This window comes from Mustelus asterias, chromosome X (genome assembly GCF_964213995.1).
Source record: "Mustelus asterias chromosome X, sMusAst1.hap1.1, whole genome shotgun sequence".
NCBI lineage: Eukaryota > Metazoa > Chordata > Chondrichthyes > Carcharhiniformes > Triakidae > Mustelus > Mustelus asterias.
The window spans coordinates 15,123,669-15,145,436 of NC_135834.1; the positions used below are offsets into that span (position 1 = coordinate 15,123,669).

Here is a 21,768-nt window from a genome sequence, read left to right on the forward strand (position 1 = left end):
AGGCACTTTCCTCAATCATGCACTTAATGGTTACTGAACAGAACTTGGTTTCCCTTCTATGCTTTGGAGATCCATACATCTAGGGTTGCCATATTTTGCCAAAATAATACCGGGTATGTATGGGATTGTGGCTTATGTTTGAGGTTTGCTATGCTGAAGAATTATTCATCACAAATCTCAATGACCTCTAATTGTTTCCATATCATGACACTGCAATACATGCAGGAAATTAATCTTTTTCATTCCTTTTGCACCCAGGTTTCCTGATTGGTATTTTAATATCCGTGGTAGCCCAATAGGTTAATGTTAGTGTTAAAACCATGCTGATCAAAAAATCTGGGCTTGCTAATATCAAGTTTATATTTTAATCTCTAGATACCTGGCTCAAAACTGGACAGATGGCAACCCTACAGCAAAGCATTATATCATATTCTCTGGGTATGAAGTAACTGTTCCAATCCCAGAATACTGGCTATTTCACAGCTGTGTTTGGAACAAAGTATCTGAGCACTGAACACACCCTCTTTGCCCACTTTAAATTGAATGCCTGGCATAAAGTTAAAGTAAAGTTGTCATAGTCCCAGATAACCGCAGGCTACTCTCCCCTTTTTATTTAACCTGAGGATCACCGCAGCTCAGGTGAGGGGCAAGGTTGAGAAGGTGGGGCCTTAATGAATGACAGTATGGGAATTGAACCTGTGCTGTTGGCATCACCAGCTAAGCTAAACTGACCCAATACCTGGCATACTGTGCCACTTTATGGCCAATTCTGTATCCCAGTTTATGAACTTGCAAATATCATGTTGAGAAAAGAATAGGGCAGTATTGAGTGAACCGATATAATTTAACTAGTCTTCCCCTTGTCTCTCCTCAAACCCCCACCCTCCCTCAAAAAAATGTTTTTGGATTGATGCATCACTGCTTCTCCCTTCCAGACCCCCTTCCCCTTTCTCTTATGAACACCTCCACCCGTTTACAGTGGAACTCTTTTTTTGTATTTCTCTGCAGTGGGTCCAGTGGTTATTTTTTTTCTCTAATAAACTGTATGCACACAAGTCTGAACCAGGCAAATGGGGGGTGGGTGGGGTCTTCTCTTTAGTAAGAGTGAAGGTCCAGATGTGTATTTATAATTTGGTTCCTGTATTTGGGCATGTTGGCCCCACTTGAGCATAATCATGAACATATTGTGACGATGGGCAGTATTTCCGATTCATTCTAAGTGCTTTAGTCAAAGAAATCATGCTCTTTAGTATATGAATATGTGTAGGGAGGAACGCAAACAGTATTAATCTGTGCCCAAACGTTTTGTAGTCTCTCTAATCTTCTTTACTGCTCAAACTATTTCGGCTAATTTAGCACAGGCCAGGAATCAATCCTGGAGCATTCTTGGTTCATGTTTCTGGGTACCATACTGGACTGTTATCGACAAGAATGTCTTGGAGACATTCACTGACAGTGGGATTGAATAAAACCCATTGAATAAGCGGTCACTATCTGGAGGCCACATACTTGACTCTTACAGATAACCCCATACTAAGATAAAATAAGCTTTTGTTCTATTTCCAGCCTGGCTGATATCATTGTGGTCAGACTAGTTAACTGGTGATTCAGAGGGTTGTCCTGCAGCTTTGCTTCTGAACAGGGTTACTGCAAATTCTATAAAATACGTTGAAACAGGAGATGTCCCATTTACTAGTCACATTTCTACATCCTGTCTTATCTTTTTACAGATTCTAGGTTTCATTTCATAAAAATGATTTCCTGTCCATCTATATTGGGTTTACACTCCATATTTCCTTCAATTTCCAGACCCATGGTCCACAATTTGTTTTGGAGGGGATCGGCTCACTTCTGCCACTCAAATGAGTAGCGTCCACTTCTTGCCCTCCATGTGCAGTGAAGCTGAGTTTGAGTCAAGTTGGACCACAACAACTGTAATTGGGCCCTCACACTTGCATTCATTCACAAATCATGTATTTCATCATCATCTTGGTGCACAGGATGGATCACTGCATCACACTATAAAACAGGAGCGTTCTGATGCAGGGATCCTTTGACTTGCATGATTAAAGTTGCATTCAGCAAGTCTTGCTTCCATGTAATGTGGTACAAGGAGACTTGAATATCTCATCAAAGTGGTGCCTCTTCTCCAGAGGAAGTATCATGTCATTGCTAAGTGCAGAATAAGTACTCTTAAGCATGAGCTGTGCAAATTCAACTCTAATTCGGAGAGGTGCTATACCTATAAATCTATGCTTTGGTGAACCTATCACTACTGGCACATGGGCTGTGGCTAAACTAGAGCCAAGACAACAGCATTCCAGAAAACCTGTGAAATCACAATCTGTGCTTTTATTTTGGGAATGCCACATTCCTTGAATAGAAGAATTCTGGAATAGGTGCTTCATTCACCTGCTTTCCAGAGTTTACGACCTCTATCTTCTTGCCCTTCTCTTCCTCCACCACTGCACCCCCCCCCCCCCCCCCCATCCTCATTTTGTTAAAAATATAGATCATATCTGCCTATTAATGCTTTAAACAGCTGAGAAAAACATTCTGCCCCACAACCATCTCCTCATCATCTTGTCCCTCCTGACTGACTGTTAAGGTGTGCACTAGATTGGCACAGAAAAGGCTCCTTTCATTCATTAAGCCAGGGGTGCTGAAACACGTTTTGAGGCAAGCTCATGTACGAACGTGCAATGAATTAGATTCCAAGCCAAGCGGAAATGCTGAGTGCTTTTCTATATTTTTGTTTTGCACGCTGAGCCACTTAAGATCAATAGGAAGAACCAAAGAGGAATAAATATCCTTCAATCCCACACGCAACTCAAGCCACTGGGCTATAGAATACCGAAGAGCCACATTTCAGATTTTAAACCCCATCATAGTACATAATGATTTTTTGTATTCTTTTGTCCAGTTCATTTAGCAGTAGGACTGAACTACATAAACTGAATTCATACTGTGGCTTCCTTAACCGTTTAGATCACCTGTTACAAATAAGGTTCAATTTTACAGGGAAAATTCTCTACATAAGATGTTTAAAGTGACCCAAGAAAGGTCTCCTAAGCAGCTGGTTTTGTTGTAACGAGTCACTGATAGGGCACCAACCATAGGGTTTATCTGAAAGAACTCTCAGATAACAATCCTTCAAAACCACGCTCACTGCTGTAGCAACTAATCTGTTAACTCTTCATCCATGTGCTAGAGACTGGCCATTTATAATTAGGAGCTCTTTAATCTTCCTATGTCACTGACTCACTTTTCCCCTATTTTAATTGATTAAAAGTAGCTATAACATGAGAATTGTGGAGTTGCACAGAACTGTCTTGTTGTAAATTTAATACAACCTTATACCTGGTGATACTGCAGCATATGTATATCTACCCTTCAGGAAAATTCAGCACAGTTAACACTTTTCATGTGCCAATACTTAACAGGACTAGAGGAGAGTAAAGATTATACTAATCCTGTGAATTAAATGGCAAATAATCTAAATGAAATGAGCTGAGTGCATTCATATTTTGAGACCTTACTCTGGTTCTTACCTTCAACCACAACCTAGGCTATAAGAGAAAGGGAGATTAAAATGGCTTTTTTATAATTCTAGAATTGAATTAAGACACTTTGCTCTATTTAAGGAGGCACAAACCCATTTTATGTGGTTAAGATAGTGGAGCTGATTCTAGGGCTGGGTATTTTGACAATCTTTTGAAAATCCTTTGAATATTGAACTATTACTACTACAGTATTGATAATATGCAGAGGACTAGAAGCAATGTAATTAAACAGCATGTATAAAGTGCTCATAGGGAGGGGCAGGGGAGATTCAGGTCGTGTTGATAGAGAGGCGTCCCAGAATTCTTTGGTACCAGTTGCTGAGGAGAATCGTCATCTTACGCTGAGTTGTGCAAATCCAATGAGTTTGGTTTCATCTGGGCTGTAGCCCTCACAGCCAGAGACCTGTGAGGAGAACGAGGGGGAAAGAGTGAGCTTCCAGCTGGCATTCCTTTCAATCATTTAGTTTTACATCTTGATTGGTCAGTAGATGCCAAATGGAGGGACGGGGCTAAAGACACAGCACCGTTACATGATTTTACACTCTCAGCTACCAGCTCAGATACTGACACTGCGCGTATCTTAAGAGTTTGCGTAGAGGCTGAATCTGCATGTGGTGAGACAATTGGCTTGAGTGGCTTGCAGCTAGAGCAGGGGGGCAAGGGTGCCAGCTCACTGGGCACAGATGTGTTCTGCGGCAGAGGACTCTAGTGAGCAATTTGATGGTGCAGCCTACAGAAGAATGTTGGTGTTTATGAAAAATAAAATGACTGACACATTGGGAAGCCTGACAGAAAGCCAATGTCAAGGAACATGGAAGAAACACAGAACTTTGCGCAGAACTTGAAACCCATCCTTTCCATGGAAATAGCACACAACTTAGTTCAGAAACTCTTGGAGCCCAACTTTGCACCATCAGCAGTCACCCAATCTCTGGGCTCAAACTGCTTTCACGCAATGTCATCTTGCTGCCATGCAAGCTCAGACTATTGCCTTAATGGTTGTGGATTAGTGTGCAAAGGGGTGTCACACTTCAGTCTCTTCCAGTAGTGACTTCGTAGAGCATGAACTTTGCTCCCTCGGGCAGACAGCATTCACTCTGCCAGTGCCCTTGTTGCCTGCCAGCCAGCACAAACTACTGCCATCGATGCCAAGATGGTGCAATCCACAGCCAGTCTTCTTGACCCAAAGCCTCCAGAGGGCATTCTGCAAGGCCGCCTGCAGTCTCCTCCATTGAAATTCAGAATCCTTCTTCCAGTCCTGCTTAAAGCTACTGGAGTTGCATTTTGCAGGAACGCACTGTGCAGGAATGTGAGGACTGATAAAGGCATGGAAGACAGACACTAGGAGAATGCACAAGGGTAATTAGTTGACTTTTGTATGCAATATACTATGATTAAATTTTTTGTTTTTGTAGTTTTTATTTTTGCATTGTGGCCAAGCAGATGCTGTGATGTTCAGTGACAGAAGTGGGTACGTTTTGGGAGTGTGGATGGATGGGGAATTGGCATTGTAGTTACTGGTATTACATTTGGATAGGTTCTTCACTGGCAGCCCAAGCAGAAAGGGGGTGTCACGATAGCTTCCGCATTTTCTCTTCCTGATCCTCCTCATGCTCCATAACTGCATGCCACACAACTGGTGGCAATAACAGTCCCCTCAAGATGGTGAGGCTGTACACAACAGACCCCCACACATCTAGACACATGCTCTGCCGAGTAGTGTAGGGCTTCTTCACAGACATCCAGGCGGTGTAAATGTTTCAGCATGCCAATTGTCTGCACTATCATACTTAGTATAGCAGCATGATTTTTGCTGCATGCATGCTGTGCGTGGGTTATGCACTGGAGTCATCAGCCATGTGGTGACTGGAAAACGTTTGTCGCCCAGTAACCAACTTTTGGTTTGAGTGATGATTCAAATGCAGCTGGCACAGAATGCAGGCATCTTGACTGCTGCCAAGATACTGGGTGTTGACCTGATTCTCTATGGACACACACCAGCTGGATATTGAAGACCTGTCTGTTCTGGTATAGGGCAGATGTGCATGCAATCTATGGCACCCTGCACTGCGGCAAAGCCTGCACACCCCTAGCAAATCGCATGCTTGCTCTGCCTGAAATGTATTTGGCTCTCGTTGAATAGGAAATATCAGTGACTTCCCTGATTCAGCAAACTACTAGATGCTGCAATTTTCTCCAAATCCAGCCTGGAGGGAGCCAGCGTAAAAGTTCATCACCATGGTCACCTTCCAGCTACTGGCAGTGTGCTCCTTGCCCTGCTCTAACGTTGTATTTGTTGCTCCAGCAAGTGTCAGATTTCAGTCAGGACGTCCTTGCTGAAGCACAGACATCTCGTATATCGTTCCTCCTCCTCCTTCGAGCAGCTTGTCCTGATTTCTATGGTCTCTGTTCATTCTCCAAGTCATACTCCATTCCAAGGGGAGAGCTTACTAGTATAGCGATGTCTGTCTGGGAGCAACTGGTGTTGGTGAGAAGCCTTCAGCACCTGCCCTACCATTCCCTGAAGACTTTCACAACTTGAAACGACTACAGAAAGTGGCAAACATTTGCAGAATCATAGAAGCAGCCAGAGGGAAATCAACCAGCAATTAACCTGTAAGTAGTTGATGTTCCCTTTAAATAGAGCTGGTGGAAGGATTCTTCCTGCTGCCCAACATGTTTAGCTCTGTGAGGTTGTTGGCTGGAGCTTTGAGCTCTAATGGCACTGCTGGCATTAAATCAGTGTTGTACACTAACTGATGTCAGAATCTGCCTGCTCTGCATAGTTCTAGCATCCATTCACTGCATGTATGCAAAGGTTCTCGCCAATGTGGCACATGGTGCAATTTGCACCACAGACACTGTTTCACAGCATTTGTTAAATGCTTAACCACTTGTCAAGCACAAACACGGTGCTAACAAGCCCAATTTCTCAGTGATATGTTTTCCAAGAAGTGTTTGATTACTCTTTGGGAGCATGTAATTGGTGATTGAACTCCGCTCTATTCTGACGGACGGATCCAATCTCCAGACCATTTACTCCGGGTTCTCACCCGGCAGCTTCAGATCACTGGCTTGGCGTGAATGATCACTCATGATCATCAACTACCTGTCATACTGAGGAGCAGTGCTCCGAAAGCTAGTGGCTTTTGCTACCAAATAAACCTGTTGGACTTTAACCTGGTGTTGTGAGACTTCTTACTATACTGAGAAGAGCAGGATTCAAAACCAACTTCATTCAAACCACATCATTTCAGAACTATTTTTACTTAAACTGTAAGACCAAACAGTTCCCAAAAGACTAAGCCGAGGACATTTTGCATTCTTGGGTGTTAACGAGACCCCATATACAGACATTTGATGTACACTGAAGAGTTGAGGTTAAAATTGCTAAAAAGTAGATAACCCAGTAAAATGTGGTAGAACACCCGTTGATGGTTTAGAACATTAGAAATAGGAGGCGTAGGCCAAATGACCTCTCGAGCCTGCACTACCATACTAAAAAAATGTGGCAGGTCTTTAACCTGGTCTTCAGACCCCTGGATTCTCTTAATCCAAAAATCTATCCGATTCAGCTTTGAATATACATAACAACTGAACGTCTTCAGTAAAGGTTAAAGGCATCAGGTGGTGTGACAGATCTAGTCACCTAGACCATAAAGGACCAAGGTTTAAGAACATAAATAATAGGAGCAGGAGTAGATCATCTGGCATTCAGTAAGATTGTGGCTGATCTTACTGTGGTCTCAACTCTCCTACCTGTCCCCTGTTACCCGTGACTCTCCTCTAGTTCAAAGAATTGACCAACTCATCCTTGAATATATTCAATGACACCGCTTCCACTGCTCTGTGGGGCAGAGAATTCCAAACATTCATGACCCTCCGAGAAGAAGTTCCTCTTCATCTATATGGGAGACCCGTTGTTCTGAAACTGCCCCCTAGTTCTAGATTTTCCTCCAAGAAGCATTGACCTTGTCAAGTCTCTGTACCTCCTGTAGTCTCTCCATTTAAATCCTATTCTGCTTTTCTATTCTTCCTACCAAAGTGGACAACCTCGCATTTTCACACATTGTACTCTGCCAAATGTTTGCCTACTCCCTTAACCTTTGCAGACTCTGTCTTCCACATAACTTGTTTTCCTACCTATCTTTATATCATTAACAAATTTGGCCTCAAACACATGGTCCCTTCATCCAAATCATTAATATAGATTGTAAATAGTGATGGCACCCACTCTACTAGTTATGGTTTGTCAAACTGAAAGTGACCCATTTATCCCAACTCTGTTTTCTGTTACTTTGCCAATCCTCTATCTATGCTCATATATTACTCCTAACACTGAGTTCCTGTGCAGTAACTTTTTATGCGGCACCTTATTGAATGTCTTTTTGAAATCCAAATACACTACATCTGCTGGCTCCCCTTTATCCACCCTGCTTGTTACATCCCTAATGCACTGTAATAAATTTGTCAAACACTATTTTCCTTTCATACAATCAGGCAGAGTCAGTGATTTTATTATGATTTTCTAAATGTCCTGCTACTACTTCCTTCATAATGGATTTTAGCATTTTGCCAATGACAGATGTTAGGCTAACTGGCCTGTAGTTTCCTGCTTTCTGTCTCTGTTTGATCCCTAGACTTAGTTGAGTGAGGTACCAGTGTTACTACTGGCTCCATAAGTCACTGGAGGACGAGATGGAAAAAGGTACCCACTTGATTCAAGAAGCATTCCAGGATTAGATCCAGCAATTACACGCACAGTGAAGTTCCCCCTCTCTGGCCAAAAGTGTTTTGGAGCCCCAAGCTTACCAAAATCACGTTTCTTCCCCATTCCCATGTTAGCTAGCCATGAGGCTGTGTAGCTGTTCTGAATTGTGCCTGGGGCTGACTTGAGGGACTGGATTGAGACTATCCAGTCATTTCACTGATGAACCTTCCCAGCCAGTCACTAGCCTCTCATCCCAGTTAAAATGTCTACATCAAGGTCACCAGTAAAAGGCTTTCTATCAATGCAGGCTGCAAGAAACACACAAACACTTGAGAAGTACAGCCAAGCAACAACTTGTATAGCATCTTCAACCAAATAAAATGCTCCAGAGCACCCGGCAATGTGGACCATAAGCAGATACCAAAAGGTTGTTGAGCACAGACAAGTGGGAGAATGAGACTTTGAACAGGAGAGGATGCGAGATGGCGTTTTGGATGCTCCAATTTATAAAGGGTGGAACTCAGGTGGCCAACAAGAGGAACACTGGAGTAACAGCCTGGCAGTGGGCCTGAGGTGGATGGGCTTGGTGGTGATGAGATGGAAACAGGTTGGCTTGCCAAAGGCAAGCTTGTGATATTTGAAACTTGAGTGGTCTTGACTTTTCAGATGGAAACATCAAGATTAGTGTTTGAGATGACAGTGGAGAGCAGCAGAGGAAAGGGTTGGGGGATAACTGTCATTGAGAGGCTAATCCTGTAGTAGCAAAAAGGTTTGCATGTAAAAGGAAGGTAAAGTATTGATTTAGATACTTGAGCCATGGTTAGTGGGATAATTGGAAGGTTCCCCCAGGACATGCCATTAAAGCATTGTTCACAATAGGAATCAAGCCTGCAGTTTTCAGAATGTCAAACGGTATCAGGCCTGTACAGTTCTGTTTGGCAACTCACAGCTTTGGTGCTACAGAAAATTAATTCTCCTGTTTTAAAATGATAAATCTGTCGAGAGTTAAATATCAGTTGTTGCCGATCCATGAACTTACGCACTGCTTGTGTGCAGCCCTTAAAAATATTTGAGAAGTTTGTAGAGAAGGTGTTTGTTAATTGGTCTCCTTACCAGTCTGAATGTGAGGCTCCTATTTGAATGAGGATCATCTATTAGTCTCTGCAGGTTGTTGGCCACTAAAGAAACAACAGAGAAAAAAGGTTGTCAGCTAACAGGACATTGTATCATCCAACAGTTCTACAGCTGGTGAGTGGAGTGTGGTGGGACACAGCCCTCAAGGCAACACATCAGAGGGGACATTTTCCCACCATCTCTCAAAGTGGCTGAGTGTTTGTGGTCAGGCTCTGATGGTGCCTGCAGCTCTCTAGTCAGATGCCCATGTGTGAACCTAGACTGAGTCAGCAGGCTATTTGACTATGATGAGCATTGTTGCCAAATCTACCCATGCAGGTAGGGTCGGGACAGAAGATGAATCTGTAGACCGTGATTAGGAGCAAGAATTCTGCCAGTTTTTCTGTCCCTCAACCCCTTCACCCGGTCACATTCGGGCCGACTGAGTTGCTCCAGTTGGGAGTCTGTGTTTTTACTCTTTTTCCATCCCCAGTCCCAGCTCAGTGGTACTGAGACCAATAATATCCTGACTGCTGCTGTGGGTTTACACGCAGCTGAAAGTAGAATATGATGGAGTTGTGACTTACCAACCATCATGTCAAACTCGTCCACTAAACCCGCAGAGACAAGCTCCTGAGAAACACCGACTGCAGAGTCTACAGGGACACATGTTTGAAATCAGTTCCAGTATCAAAAAATTGTGTAATTAGTGTAATCATTTAATACAAATCAGGGTAATAACAACCTGTTTCTTAAATTTTAACAGTCAATGAATGCACTCTCCTTGTTCATTGTGCATTGTGGTCCAGAACACCCACAGCAGTTTTGAAAAACTTTCCTCTCAATTATTTGGTTACTTCCATTCCCAGTTAGATTTCTTAAGCCATGCCTCATTTCTAATTAAGACAATGAAAGGGTGACTTGGCGTTGGTCTCTGCTAGCGCCATTCTATTACCAACCACTAAACATCAATGACTTGCGAAGTTTAATTCTCTGACAAATCATCTGTAATAAATATCACACTGGAACTTACCCCTCCCAGGAGTGAACTCAAATCTGATGTCGTTCAACTCCCTTCGTAAATTCCTGTGTAAACATGAAAACAGTTAATCCAATGTCATGTCACAGTTTCTGTATTAACTTTTCCAGTTCTCAAATTCTTCTTCCTTGATGGAAGGACTTGCCTCCAGAGTTTGAAAACATTTTACTTCTAAAATATCCACCCTATCCCACTCATTCCCCACCTTCTGAACAATCTGGTGCCTCTTGCCCTTAAGTGAACATTCCCCCGTACCCCCTCTAAGAGGACTGGGTGACGTAGGCCTTCACAGTCACCGCCAATCTCTCTGAGTGACTCTCATTCTGGACTCGCTCCCGATGACCAAGATCAGGACTAGCACCTTGTCAGGCTGCCTTGTTTAACTGCTCCACTGGAAGCCTTGGCACAGAAGCACTAATTCAACGCACGTTACTTATACTCATCTGAGGTGAACAGACACAAGTTCATCCATCATCAGCACCGCTTACTCCAGTCAAATGTTGGCCAGTGTCAGTGTGTGTGCACACACAACTTTCCACAAGGTATGGTGAAGGCTGAATCTTCCTTACCTTAGTCGCAGTACTAGATGCACAGAACTATCCTCGTTACTTAGATGAGATGGACTTTCTGACTGTTCCTGTCGAAAACACAAATGTTAAAATTAGTTGGAATATCGTGTGTCTCTGTCAAATCCCAATTTTCAAAGATGTGACTTGGGCTGCCTTGTTAGCTGAAGTTAGAAAAGATACATTTGTAAAAGAAACTATGATGATGTCCCATTTGACCCAGCGTATGAGAGCATTTACCTTGTGGGACTACAAATCCAAAAATAAAATGAAAACATCTTGGTCAACTGTACTCTGGAAAGAAATAATCCTTTGGCTCTTGCTAATCCTTAGGTTCACACAACAGGGTTGTAGTGTCCAATTTGTCTATATATCCCTAGTCTTATAGTATTTCTTCAGGGGCACAAGCTTATGGGTAATAACAACAGCATGGCACAAAAATGTATTGTGAAATGTCAGGGTAGTGTGAGGGTCTGGAGCTGATCCCTTATCAGCAGGATCATGATATTTGACGAGTGGCACTGTGGTTAGTACTCTGCGTTGTGGCCGCAGCAACCTCAGTTCAAATCTGAGTCACAGCAACAGGTATTTTATGGGCGGCATAGTGGTTAGCACTGCCTTCTCATCGTGCCAGGGACCTGGGTTCAATTCTGGCCTTGAGTGACTGTGCGGATGTTCTCCTTGTGTCTGTGGGTTTCCTCCGGGTGTTCCAGTTTCCTCCCACAGTCCAAAGATGTGCAGGTTAGGTGGATTGGCCATGCACAGGGTTACATGGATGAATGGAGGGGAGGGCCTGAATGGGATGCTGTTTGGAGAGTCAGTGCAGACTTGATGGGCCAAATGGCCTCTTTCTGCACTGTAGGAATCTATTTAAACTATGGGAAGCTCTGAGTTTTCACCATTGTCATCCCAACAAATTATCCAGTTCTTATTTGTACTTTTCAGTCAGCGTTAGTGTGGGTTTTGCCAGACACTAATTTTTGTTGTATTTGCCTCTGGCTGCTCTATTAATCTAACACCAAATAAAGCTGGAGTAACTGCTCAGAAACTGGGACAGGCAGCTGTGTGTAATAGCAGGGCCTTTCTCTCCCTCCTCTCACTTCCACTCCCTTCTGATTGCAAAGTGTTGATATCCTTTCTGGGGTTAGTTCCACAGGCACTAGTCACCCTCCAATTTCCTGTCCTAGTGCCTGTTCATGCATGAACCTTGAAGGTCCATGTTGGCAGGCCACCTGGCAGTTCTTGTGCTTCCAGCAGTGGCACAACATGCCTGAAATTCCCTTCCTGACAGAAGTATTGAGATCAATTGTAGTGGCCCAGCTATGAGCGACTGACTTTGCACAAACCTGGGACCAGTCTGTTGTGCTAAAGGTGACTTTACTGCTGAAGCATTGAGGGGTGCCAAATGAAGCCTTTCCAATGAGGGTGCAGTGATGCTGTCTTTGCTGAAATCAGCATATTGTGTCACCTCTGTGCAACAATCCGAAAGTGTAGGCTGTGGAATATATACCGAATTGCAATGGGAATGACAATTCTGGGGAGGGAATTTGAATAATAATTCATTTTGTAAAGTACACGCTCAGAGTTCAGTTTAAAAACAATTCTTTAGGCACGACCCGTCTGGTTAATCAAAGTATTAGTGATTCGTGACTCCATTAAGCACAGCTATAAATGCAGTGATGAGTTAATAGCAAGCTGGTTCCAACTAGATCCCTGATAATCCTGGAACTTCAATGTGAAACTGACAATAGGAAGCATATGATTTTGAATTGTGTGGCCACTGAGATTGTTGCAGTTGCTGATCTGTGACTGTTAATAGAACACGTTTGTGTTTGGGACACAAGACTGAGCCTGGAGCTGTGAAAATACTTCGGAGTACACGACTCGGAATGAAGTTAACTGATGCTCAGAGGGAGGCATAACGCACTAAATTATGACAATCATTAGAAACGAAGGGAGTATTTAAATATAACAAAGCCAAAGTGTTAAAATGAAATGTTTTAGGCTGTATGACAGGAAAGCATGTCGCTGCGCTCTCATTTTGTACTTCCCTTTGACTTTCTATTACAAATAAACATATTTTTAAATTCACTGAATAGCCTGTAATGTAATGCAGTTTGGAACAATTAATATATGTTGAGGTTTTTTTTTTACAGTGTCTCTTTAATCTACACTTTCAACAGAACCTTGTGTTTATTTTTTATTAAACTATCTTGTCTGGAGTACCTGCCATTATCGTGGGCTGAAAGTGAGAAATGAACACGTTTCCAACATTTGGATGATTTTATTCGGTTGATGATGTGAACCAGCTATTTTAGCAGCTGAACAAGGATCACCCAAAAATGGCCATGTTAGGAGATACTAGGGTTTGTCTGTCACCACAGGACTGCCTACACAATCAACCAGCTTTGAGAGGAAACATTTAAAACCAGGCAGTAAGTGAATAAACTGACCAGGTAGTATCGCTTTATATAATCAATTCAGAACCCAAAACTCAATTGACTGATTTTTATCCCATTTCCCCTCCGATTTTCTCCTCCTCCTCTGCTGAAGGCATCGATTCTCTGGGGTTTGAAGCAGTTTCACCCCTGGCAATAGACAGAAAAGAAGAAGTACTCACGGTTTTCTGAAAGGTGGTGGGTTTCTGTTCTTCATAAGCATCGCCTGATTCATCATCACTCCATTCCCAGCCTCCATCCTCTGTTTTATACAGATGACCACTTGATCCCTGCACCCGTCTCACCTATGGGCAATTACAACACAGGTGAAAGGTCAAGTGGCAACATTGATTTTTCTGGGGGGTTTTTGGGGCCATCTTCTCCGCTCTTCGGTGGCCTCTTGCCAGCCCTTCAACATCTGCTGTCCTGCTGTAATTAACTAGGTAATATCCAACGATTGAGTAACTTGTGATCTTTAACTTCACTGTAATTAGATTAACTTTGTTTACTTGGCGATAATGCAATGAAAGAGGAACACTGTGAAAAAATAAATATGGCTGGGTAGGTGTTAAGCTTGATTCTAGTTGATTTTAATGAAAGGAAGACTTTCATTTATATAGTGCCTTTCACAGCCACCAGATGTCTCCAAGTGGTTTACAGCCAATAAATTACTTTAAGTAATTGTTGTAACACTGTTGTAATGTAGGAAATGCAGCAGCCAAGTTGCGCACAGCAAGCTCCCACAAACAGCAATATGATAATGACCAGATAACTTTATGATGTTGATGGAAGGATAAATATTTGCCAAGACGCCAGGAAGAATTCCCCTGTTCCTCTTTGAAACAGTGTCATGGGAATTTTTACATCCAGCCGAAATGTCGGATAGAGCCTTGGTTTAATGATTCATCCAAAAGATGGCACCTCCAGCAATGCAGCACTCCCTCAGTATTGCAGTGGAGTGTCGGCTGAAATTTTTGTTCTCAAGTCCTAGACTTAAACCCATGACCTACTGATTCGGAGGCCAGAGTGCGACCCACTGAGCCACAGCTGGAACGGAATATTAAAGTATGATACTGTGGTAAATATGCCATGTGTCCAACATGTGAAGATGCCGGTGTTGGACTGGGGTGGGCATAGAAAGAAATCTCAACACCAGGTTAAAGTTCAACAGGTTGATTTGGAATCCCCAAATAAACCTGTTGGACTTCAATAACTCTCACACCACCAGGTTAATGTGTCCAACAGTAATGAAAGATGTGCATTTCTATAGTGCCTTTACACATCACTGAGAAACAAATTCCTTTTGAAATGCGGTCACTATTGTTATGTAGGCAATTGCAGCCAGAAATTTGAGCACAGTAAGATCCACAAACAGTGATTGATGGTGGAGGAATAAAGGTTGACTAGGAGAACTGCCCCCTCTTTTTTGAATAGTGCCATGGAATTTTCTTATGTCCACCTGCAGTTTAATGTCTTGTCTGAATGATAGCACCCCTGCCAGGGCAGTGCTCCCTCACTACTGCACTGCAGTGTCAATTTATGTACTCAAGTCCTGAACTCATACCTTTTGACTCGGAGGCAGAAGTGTGACTTTGTCAACTAAATCATACTGCCTTGTGCTTTTGGTATAGGCAAATTGTCATTTGAATTTGCATTGCCTCTGTTGGGTAACGTTCTCTATTGCTTTTCGAATACAGACCTCTTTGTTAGACTCTGGCTCACTCGCAGACTTTGGCACCGTGCCAGTAGCTTGGACTGTGTTGTCAGCCTGCAAGAAGACAGAAGAATTCTATTTGCGCAATGTATAGAGTTGAAAAGCCCATGGATCAATGCGTCCCTCTGCATCTCTGACCAGTGCACAATGTACATCTGTGAGTGGCCCACCATATCCCTCTTTGTTCTATGTCAAGAGTGCTTGTGCACCTTGGCCCAATCCTTGCGGAATTTTAGTATTGATTAAAATCTCAAAATATTGCCTCTTTTGACCGAAGAAAAAGTGGGAAGGGAACATTAGGTCTAAATAAGACCCAGTATTTAAACAAGACTGGAAGATCAACTATTTATGTGCGGTTCTCCTTATCCTTTGCACTGACTGTTGTGCAGGATACTCCCGTTTGTTGGGTGAGGCTTGAAGTGCAAATTGTTGCTCAATTAGACCTCAATATCTCTCCAGTGAACTGCTGCAATTTGGTCTGTCTACATTGTACTTCCCTGTAACAAACACTTCACTCTTTATAAAGAATCAAGTAGTTCTTTATGCTTCTGTTCCAAACCAACAGCAGTTCGTTCTGGTTCCATGACCCACAACCTTCACAAGCATCTGTCTTCTAAGTTAATATTGCCTCATTTGCATTTTGTTTACTCATCTGCTCATTGACGTGTTCTGAACATGAGAACTGCAACTATCACTGCCTCATTGCATTGCTCCGTTCAGCCAAGCTGGCAGAAAAAGCCTTCCGAGGCCAGAAACATTGTAATAATTGCAGGGCGTTGTCATTACCTTTGTGTCCTTTTGCCCTCCACTTAACGATTGGCCCAACAACTTCTCCATCAGATATTCTTTATTCTGAAACAAGAAAACAAGAGGTCCCATTGGTTAAAGCACTGGCCTCTGACTGTTGGAGACCTATGTTTGCATTCGGCCCATTGAGTAGACCCTGCTTTCTCACCAATAAACTGCAGTAAAATTAACTGTAGCTCAATAGTCCGAGATTACTATCAAAGGATCAGTCAAGGGCACTTCAATGTTTTGGAACAGAAGGGGTATTTAAACAATTATTTTCCCCTCTCTACCTGCTTACCTGACCTCCTGTTCATTCCCCTATTCGATGTTTTTCTGACACTTAGGCCAGGTGCCAAACCATGGGTTTAAAAAAAAGGTTTTTGTGAAACTTCTTTCACACTCCACAAAACAGCCTGTTGTCAGATTGGCCACCTCTCTCTTACCTTCATCATCCAATCTCTGTCACAATCTGTCTTGCCTTTCCTTCATTAATTATAATATGGTCAGTGCTATTCTCAACTTTCCTCTTTTAACCTCCATGTGTAGTGTCCTCTGTGCTCTTTCTCCTGAAAGCAAGACTCATTGCACAAACATACTGATCAGTTTCTCCTGTATGTCTTTAGTTATTCAATTACATAGTAGCGGACATAGTCTTGGAATGAACTGCCTTTCCTACTGTTGCGAAGTTGAGTAGAGTAATTGTAGATTGGTAATTGTAAAATACGAGGGGGGGGGGGGAAAGCATTGCATGGTCCCTTTAAGAGAGTGGTGTTTTTTCTGTGCTTAGAAAGTTTTTTTAAAAATGCAAGTGCAGATAGAGTGCCCAGAATGAAACATTTGTATCAGAAGGCCAAGCAGCAGGGTTACCGAGGCAACAGGCTTTCAGGCTTTTGAATTTTTTTTTAATTCAGCCAATCAAATTTGAATCAGGCACTTGGATACCAAGAACCTATTAAATTTAAATTTGATGGTTTTGGTAACCTGGGACCAATCATATTGTGGGAGATATTGATATGTCATGAGTATAAAAGGAAGGGGCAGTGCAACAGAGGAAGAGAGCAACTGCCTCCTGCCACAGCTCATAACTTTTAGCTCAAAGTCTCATCTCGATAGCGAAGGTACCAAAGAAGAAAAAAGTTCCATACAGAAGAATCAACAGAAAGGGCCCAGACGCAAAACCTGGTTGTAATTTAGAGAGTGACTAAAATTCTCTTTTTATTAATAAGTGGGAATTGTATTTATCTGAACAGCATTCCATTAGAATCATGTTTTATTCGGTTTGTTAATAGTTTAGTGAACTTGTTCACGGTTAGATACATTTGTTACTTGTTGACTTTCGAGAGGGTGTCAGGGAGTTATTTTGATTTAACCACTAAAAGTTGCTGAAGAGCAGATCGTACCACTTCACACTCACTTTTACAGATTATGAGGCGAGGTACTTCTCTGAGTGGTTAGGTGTTAGTTCTCAGAGGGGGGATCCACCTCCGCTTCATAACACTACTCTCTTGATTGAGAAGAGTGCTGGGAGATATAAACATGGGGGCGGTGGGGAGAGAAGGGAGGCATTTGCAATTCTCCACCAATTGAATGAGTTCCTGATCTTGGCCATGGGGGATGTATCAAGTGAATGATTAGCAGTTACCCACAGGGAAGAAAGTGAATTGGCAGAAGCCACCCCAACAAGGCAGCCAAGATCAGGAACGTAACTGTAGAACACTGCAGTACAGTACAGAAGGAGGCCATTCAGCTCATTGAGTGTGTGCAGCACAAAAATCAGCAATCATAATGCCTTCCATTCTAATATCAATAGCACTGTGTGTGTTACAGATCACTCGGAGTCAGAGTAGCTGTAGGAACATGCACTGTTACAGGAACTATGGACAGTGATGGTAGAGGCTCCAACTTGAAATTTCTCCCACTCTTACTGTGTCCTGCTGGGGGATGTTAGAAGGATTTTCAGGTTAATAATCACCTGTTTGCCACATTATGAACGCACCTTCCTTGGCCATCAAGTCCTCGAGTGGGACTTTAACTTGGAGCTTCTGGCTCAAAGGTAGTGACGCTACCCACTGTGCTACATCAACACCATACGATCACAAAATATATTGGGATAATTTTAAACTTTTGATAGTCAATCCAGTATTGTCCTGTGTTATACTAAGTTATATTCTTGAACGAAAAACCAAAAGAGCTATATAATAGGCAGCCAATCTGATGTCCCCTGTTTTATACCAAGGCAAAATTACCTCCATTTATGTTTGGGCAACTAAGGGAAATCTGTCTCGGGAGCAGGAAGGGCTTGGAAAAAACCTATTGGCCAGGCATGGACATTTTCAAAAGTCTCTTTGCTCATTTGCTTTTTTTAAGAAAAACAGAAGAACTTCTTTATGATTGACAAGTGGGTAAAGGTTTGGCACCGAGCTGTTCAGATAAGATCCCAGGTTTGATGTGCTGGGTTGGAGTCAGCTGAACTCATCTAGGTTTCTTTTCAGACTCGAAAGCACAAGTGGCAAAAGCCTGGACTTGGGCGCAGAACAATTAATTGTGCCTTTGTCATTTTCCTCTTTACATTCCCTACTGCTGCCATCTTTCTCCTGGAAAATCAACTCCAAAGGGTTAGTTGAGTTTTAACGGCCACTTGGGTTGGGATTTGAACACATTTACTGCCTCCTCTTGAAGAGATTATCAATGAAGATTATTTTGCAGAGAAGGGCATGATAACAGGAAACTGGATTTCGGCTGCACAGTCAAGTTGCTAACACTGTGTAAAAGAGACTCTCAGTGAGTGACACTTGTGGGTTTTCCGCCCGCCCACTCCCGCCTACCTTTGATTTCTGGAAGAATTTGTGTTTCAGGAGCTCCGCTGCCGTGGGCCTGGAAAACAGAGTTTATGGAGTGAGTTGGGACTTGTGCAGCAATTTGAGAGCCGCTCAGCCTAGAGCAGAATGTGATATCATTGCCATGTGTGAGATATCTCTCTGCTTGCCGCTGCAAGAACAGGCCATATTCAGAAATCAGTATCACATTTCTGAAGGGGAAAAAAAATGCATTTCACAAATTATTTTCACAGATTCCACAAAATCATAGAATCATATAACGCAGAAAAGGCCCTTCAGCCCATTGGGTCTGCAAAGGCCCAATGTGAAACATCTGAACTCCCACCTAATCCCACCTGCCAGCACTTGGCCCATAGCCTTGACTGTTATGATGTGCCTAGTGCTCATCTAGGTAATTTTTAAAGGATGTGAGGCAACCCGCCTCTACCCCACCCTCCCAGGCAGCGCATTCCAGGCTGTCAACACCCTCTGGGTAAAAAAGTTTGTCCTCACATCTCCCTTAAACCTCCTGCCCCTTACTTTGAACCTATGCCCCCTCGTGACCGACCCTTCAACTAAGGGGAACAGCTGCTCCCTATCCATCCTGCCCATGCCCCTCATAATCTTGTACACCTCAATCAGGTTGCCCCCTCAGTCTTCTCTGCTCCAACCTCTCCATAACTTAACTGTTCCATCCCAGGCAGCATCCTGGTGAATCTCCCCTGCATCCCCTCCAGTGCAATCACATCCTTCCTATTATGTGGCGACCAGAACTGCACACAGTACTCCAGCTGCAGTACTGTACTCTAGTTCTATACAACTTCAACAAAGCTGAGCTTTGACAAAGGGTCATCTGGACTTGAAACACCAGCTCTTTTCTCTTCTTACCGATGCTGCCAGATCTACTGAGATTTTCCAGCATGTTCTCTTTTGGGACCAAGGTCCCTTTGTTCCACGGAACTTTCTAGTGTCATGTCATTCATTGAATACTTCCTTCTCAAAATACTCCTTCCAAAGTGTATCACCTCACACTTTTCAGGGTTAAATTCCATCTGCCACTTATCTGCCCATTTGACCATTCTGTCTCTATCTTCTTGTAGCCCAAGACACCGCCTCATTGTTGGCCAATCTTTGCATCATCCGCAAACTTACTAATCCTACCCCCCACATAGTCATCTATGTCGTTTATATAAATGACAAATAATAGGGGACCCAGCATAGATCCCTGTGGTACCCCACTGGACACTGGCTTCCAGTCACTAAAGCAGCCTTCTGTCATCACCCTCTGACTCCTACAACTGAGCCCATTTTAATTCCACTTTATCAAATTACCCTGTATCTCATGTGCATTTACCTTTACAAGTCTCCCATGTTTTTGATTCAATTTATTATTGTCACATGTATTAGCATACAGTGAAAAGTATTGTTTCTTCCGCACTATACAGACAAAGCATACCATTCATAGAGAAGGAAAGGAGAGAGTGCAGAATGTAGTGTTACAGTCATAGCTAGGGTGTAGAGAAAGATCAACTTAATGCGAGGTAGGTCCATTCAAAAGTCTGCTGGCAGCAGGGAAGAAGCTGTTCTTGAATCGGTTGGTACGTGACCTCAGACTTTTGTATCTTTTTCCTGACAGAAGAAGGTGGAAGAATGTCTGGGGTGCGTGGGGTCCTTAATTATGCTGGCTGCTTTCCCAAGGCAGCGGGAAGTGTAGACAGTCAATGGATGGGAGGTTGGGTTGTGTGATGGATTGGGCTACATTCACGACCTTTTGTAGTTTCTTGCGATCTTGGGCAGAGCAGGAGCCATACCAAGCTGTGATACAACCAGAAAGAATGTTTTCTATGGTGCATTTGTAAAAGTTGGTGAGAGTCGTAGCTGGCATGCCAAATTTGCTTAGTCTTCTGAGAAAGTAGAGGTGTTGGTGGGCTTTCTTAGCTTTGTGTAGGCATGGGGGGGTCAGGACAGGTTGTTGGTGATCTGGACACCAAAAACTTGAAGCTTTCGACCATTTCTACTTTGTCCCCGTTGATGTAGACAGGGGCATGGGGCATGTTCTCCACTACGCTTCCTGAAGTTGATGACAATCTCCTTCGTTTTGTTGACATTGAGGGAGAGATTATTGTTACCGCACCAGATTCTCTGTCTCATTCCTGTACTCTGTCTTGTCATTGTTTGAGATCCGACCCACTGTGGTGCTGTCATCAGCAAACTTGAAACTTGAGTTGGAGTTGAATTTGGCCGCACAGTCATAGGTGTATAAGGAGTATAGTAGGGGGCTGAGAACACAGCCTTGTGGGGCACCAGTGTTGAGGATGATCGTGGAGGAGGTTTTGTTGCCTATCCTTACTGACTGTGGTCTGTGGGTTAGGAAGTTCAGGATCCAGTCACAGAGGGAGGAGCTGTGACCCAGGCCATGCAGTTTGGAGATGAGTTTTGTGGGAATAATGGTGTTGAAGGCTGAGCTGTAGTCAATAAATAGGAGTCTGACATAGATGTCTTTGTTATCTGGGTGTTCCAGGATTGAGTGCAGGGCCAGGGAGATGGCGTCGGCTGTGGACCTGTTGCGGTGATAGGTGAACTGTTGTGGATCCAGGTAGTCCGGGAGGTCGGAATTGATTTGTGCCGTGACTAGCCTTTCGAAGCACTTCATAATGATGGATGTCAGAGCCACCGGATGATATTCATTAAGGCACGCTGCCTGGCTTTTCTTTGGTACTGGGATGATGTCGTCGTCTTGAAACAGGTAGGGACCTCAGATATCCCCGCCAGCTGATCCGTGCAGGATTAGAGTGCTTGCCCGGGTATCCCATCCGGACCAGTCGCTTTCCTTGGGTTGACCTTTGAGAAGGCTGCTCTGACATCTGCAATGGTGACCTCAGACACAGGTTCATCCGAGGCTTCCAGGGTGGAGGACGTGCTCTCGCTGACCTCTTGCTCAAAACGGGCGTAGAATGTATTGAGCTCATCAGGGAGGGGTGCGTTGGAGCCGGCAATTTTACATCCCTTCATCTTCATA

The 21,768-nt window shown here is 43.3% G+C and overlaps 1 protein-coding gene across 1 annotated transcript in view; it reads right to left on the minus strand.

The window, feature by feature from the left end:
- Positions 1–3,894: 3,894 nt before the first annotated feature.
- Positions 3,895–21,768, minus strand: part of LOC144481852 (STE20/SPS1-related proline-alanine-rich protein kinase-like) — a 45,708-nt gene continuing 27,834 nt past the window's right edge. The window contains exons 10-17 of the mRNA XM_078201002.1: positions 18,759–18,807; positions 15,931–15,996; positions 13,613–13,735; positions 10,996–11,063; positions 10,421–10,473; positions 9,975–10,043; positions 9,388–9,452; positions 3,895–3,966 (exon numbers count right to left, since the gene is read on the minus strand). Coding sequence (XP_078057128.1) covers positions 3,895–3,966; positions 9,388–9,452; positions 9,975–10,043; positions 10,421–10,473; positions 10,996–11,063; positions 13,613–13,735; positions 15,931–15,996; positions 18,759–18,807 — 565 coding nt within the window. The remainder of the gene's footprint in view (positions 3,967–9,387; positions 9,453–9,974; positions 10,044–10,420; positions 10,474–10,995; positions 11,064–13,612; positions 13,736–15,930; positions 15,997–18,758; positions 18,808–21,768) is intronic.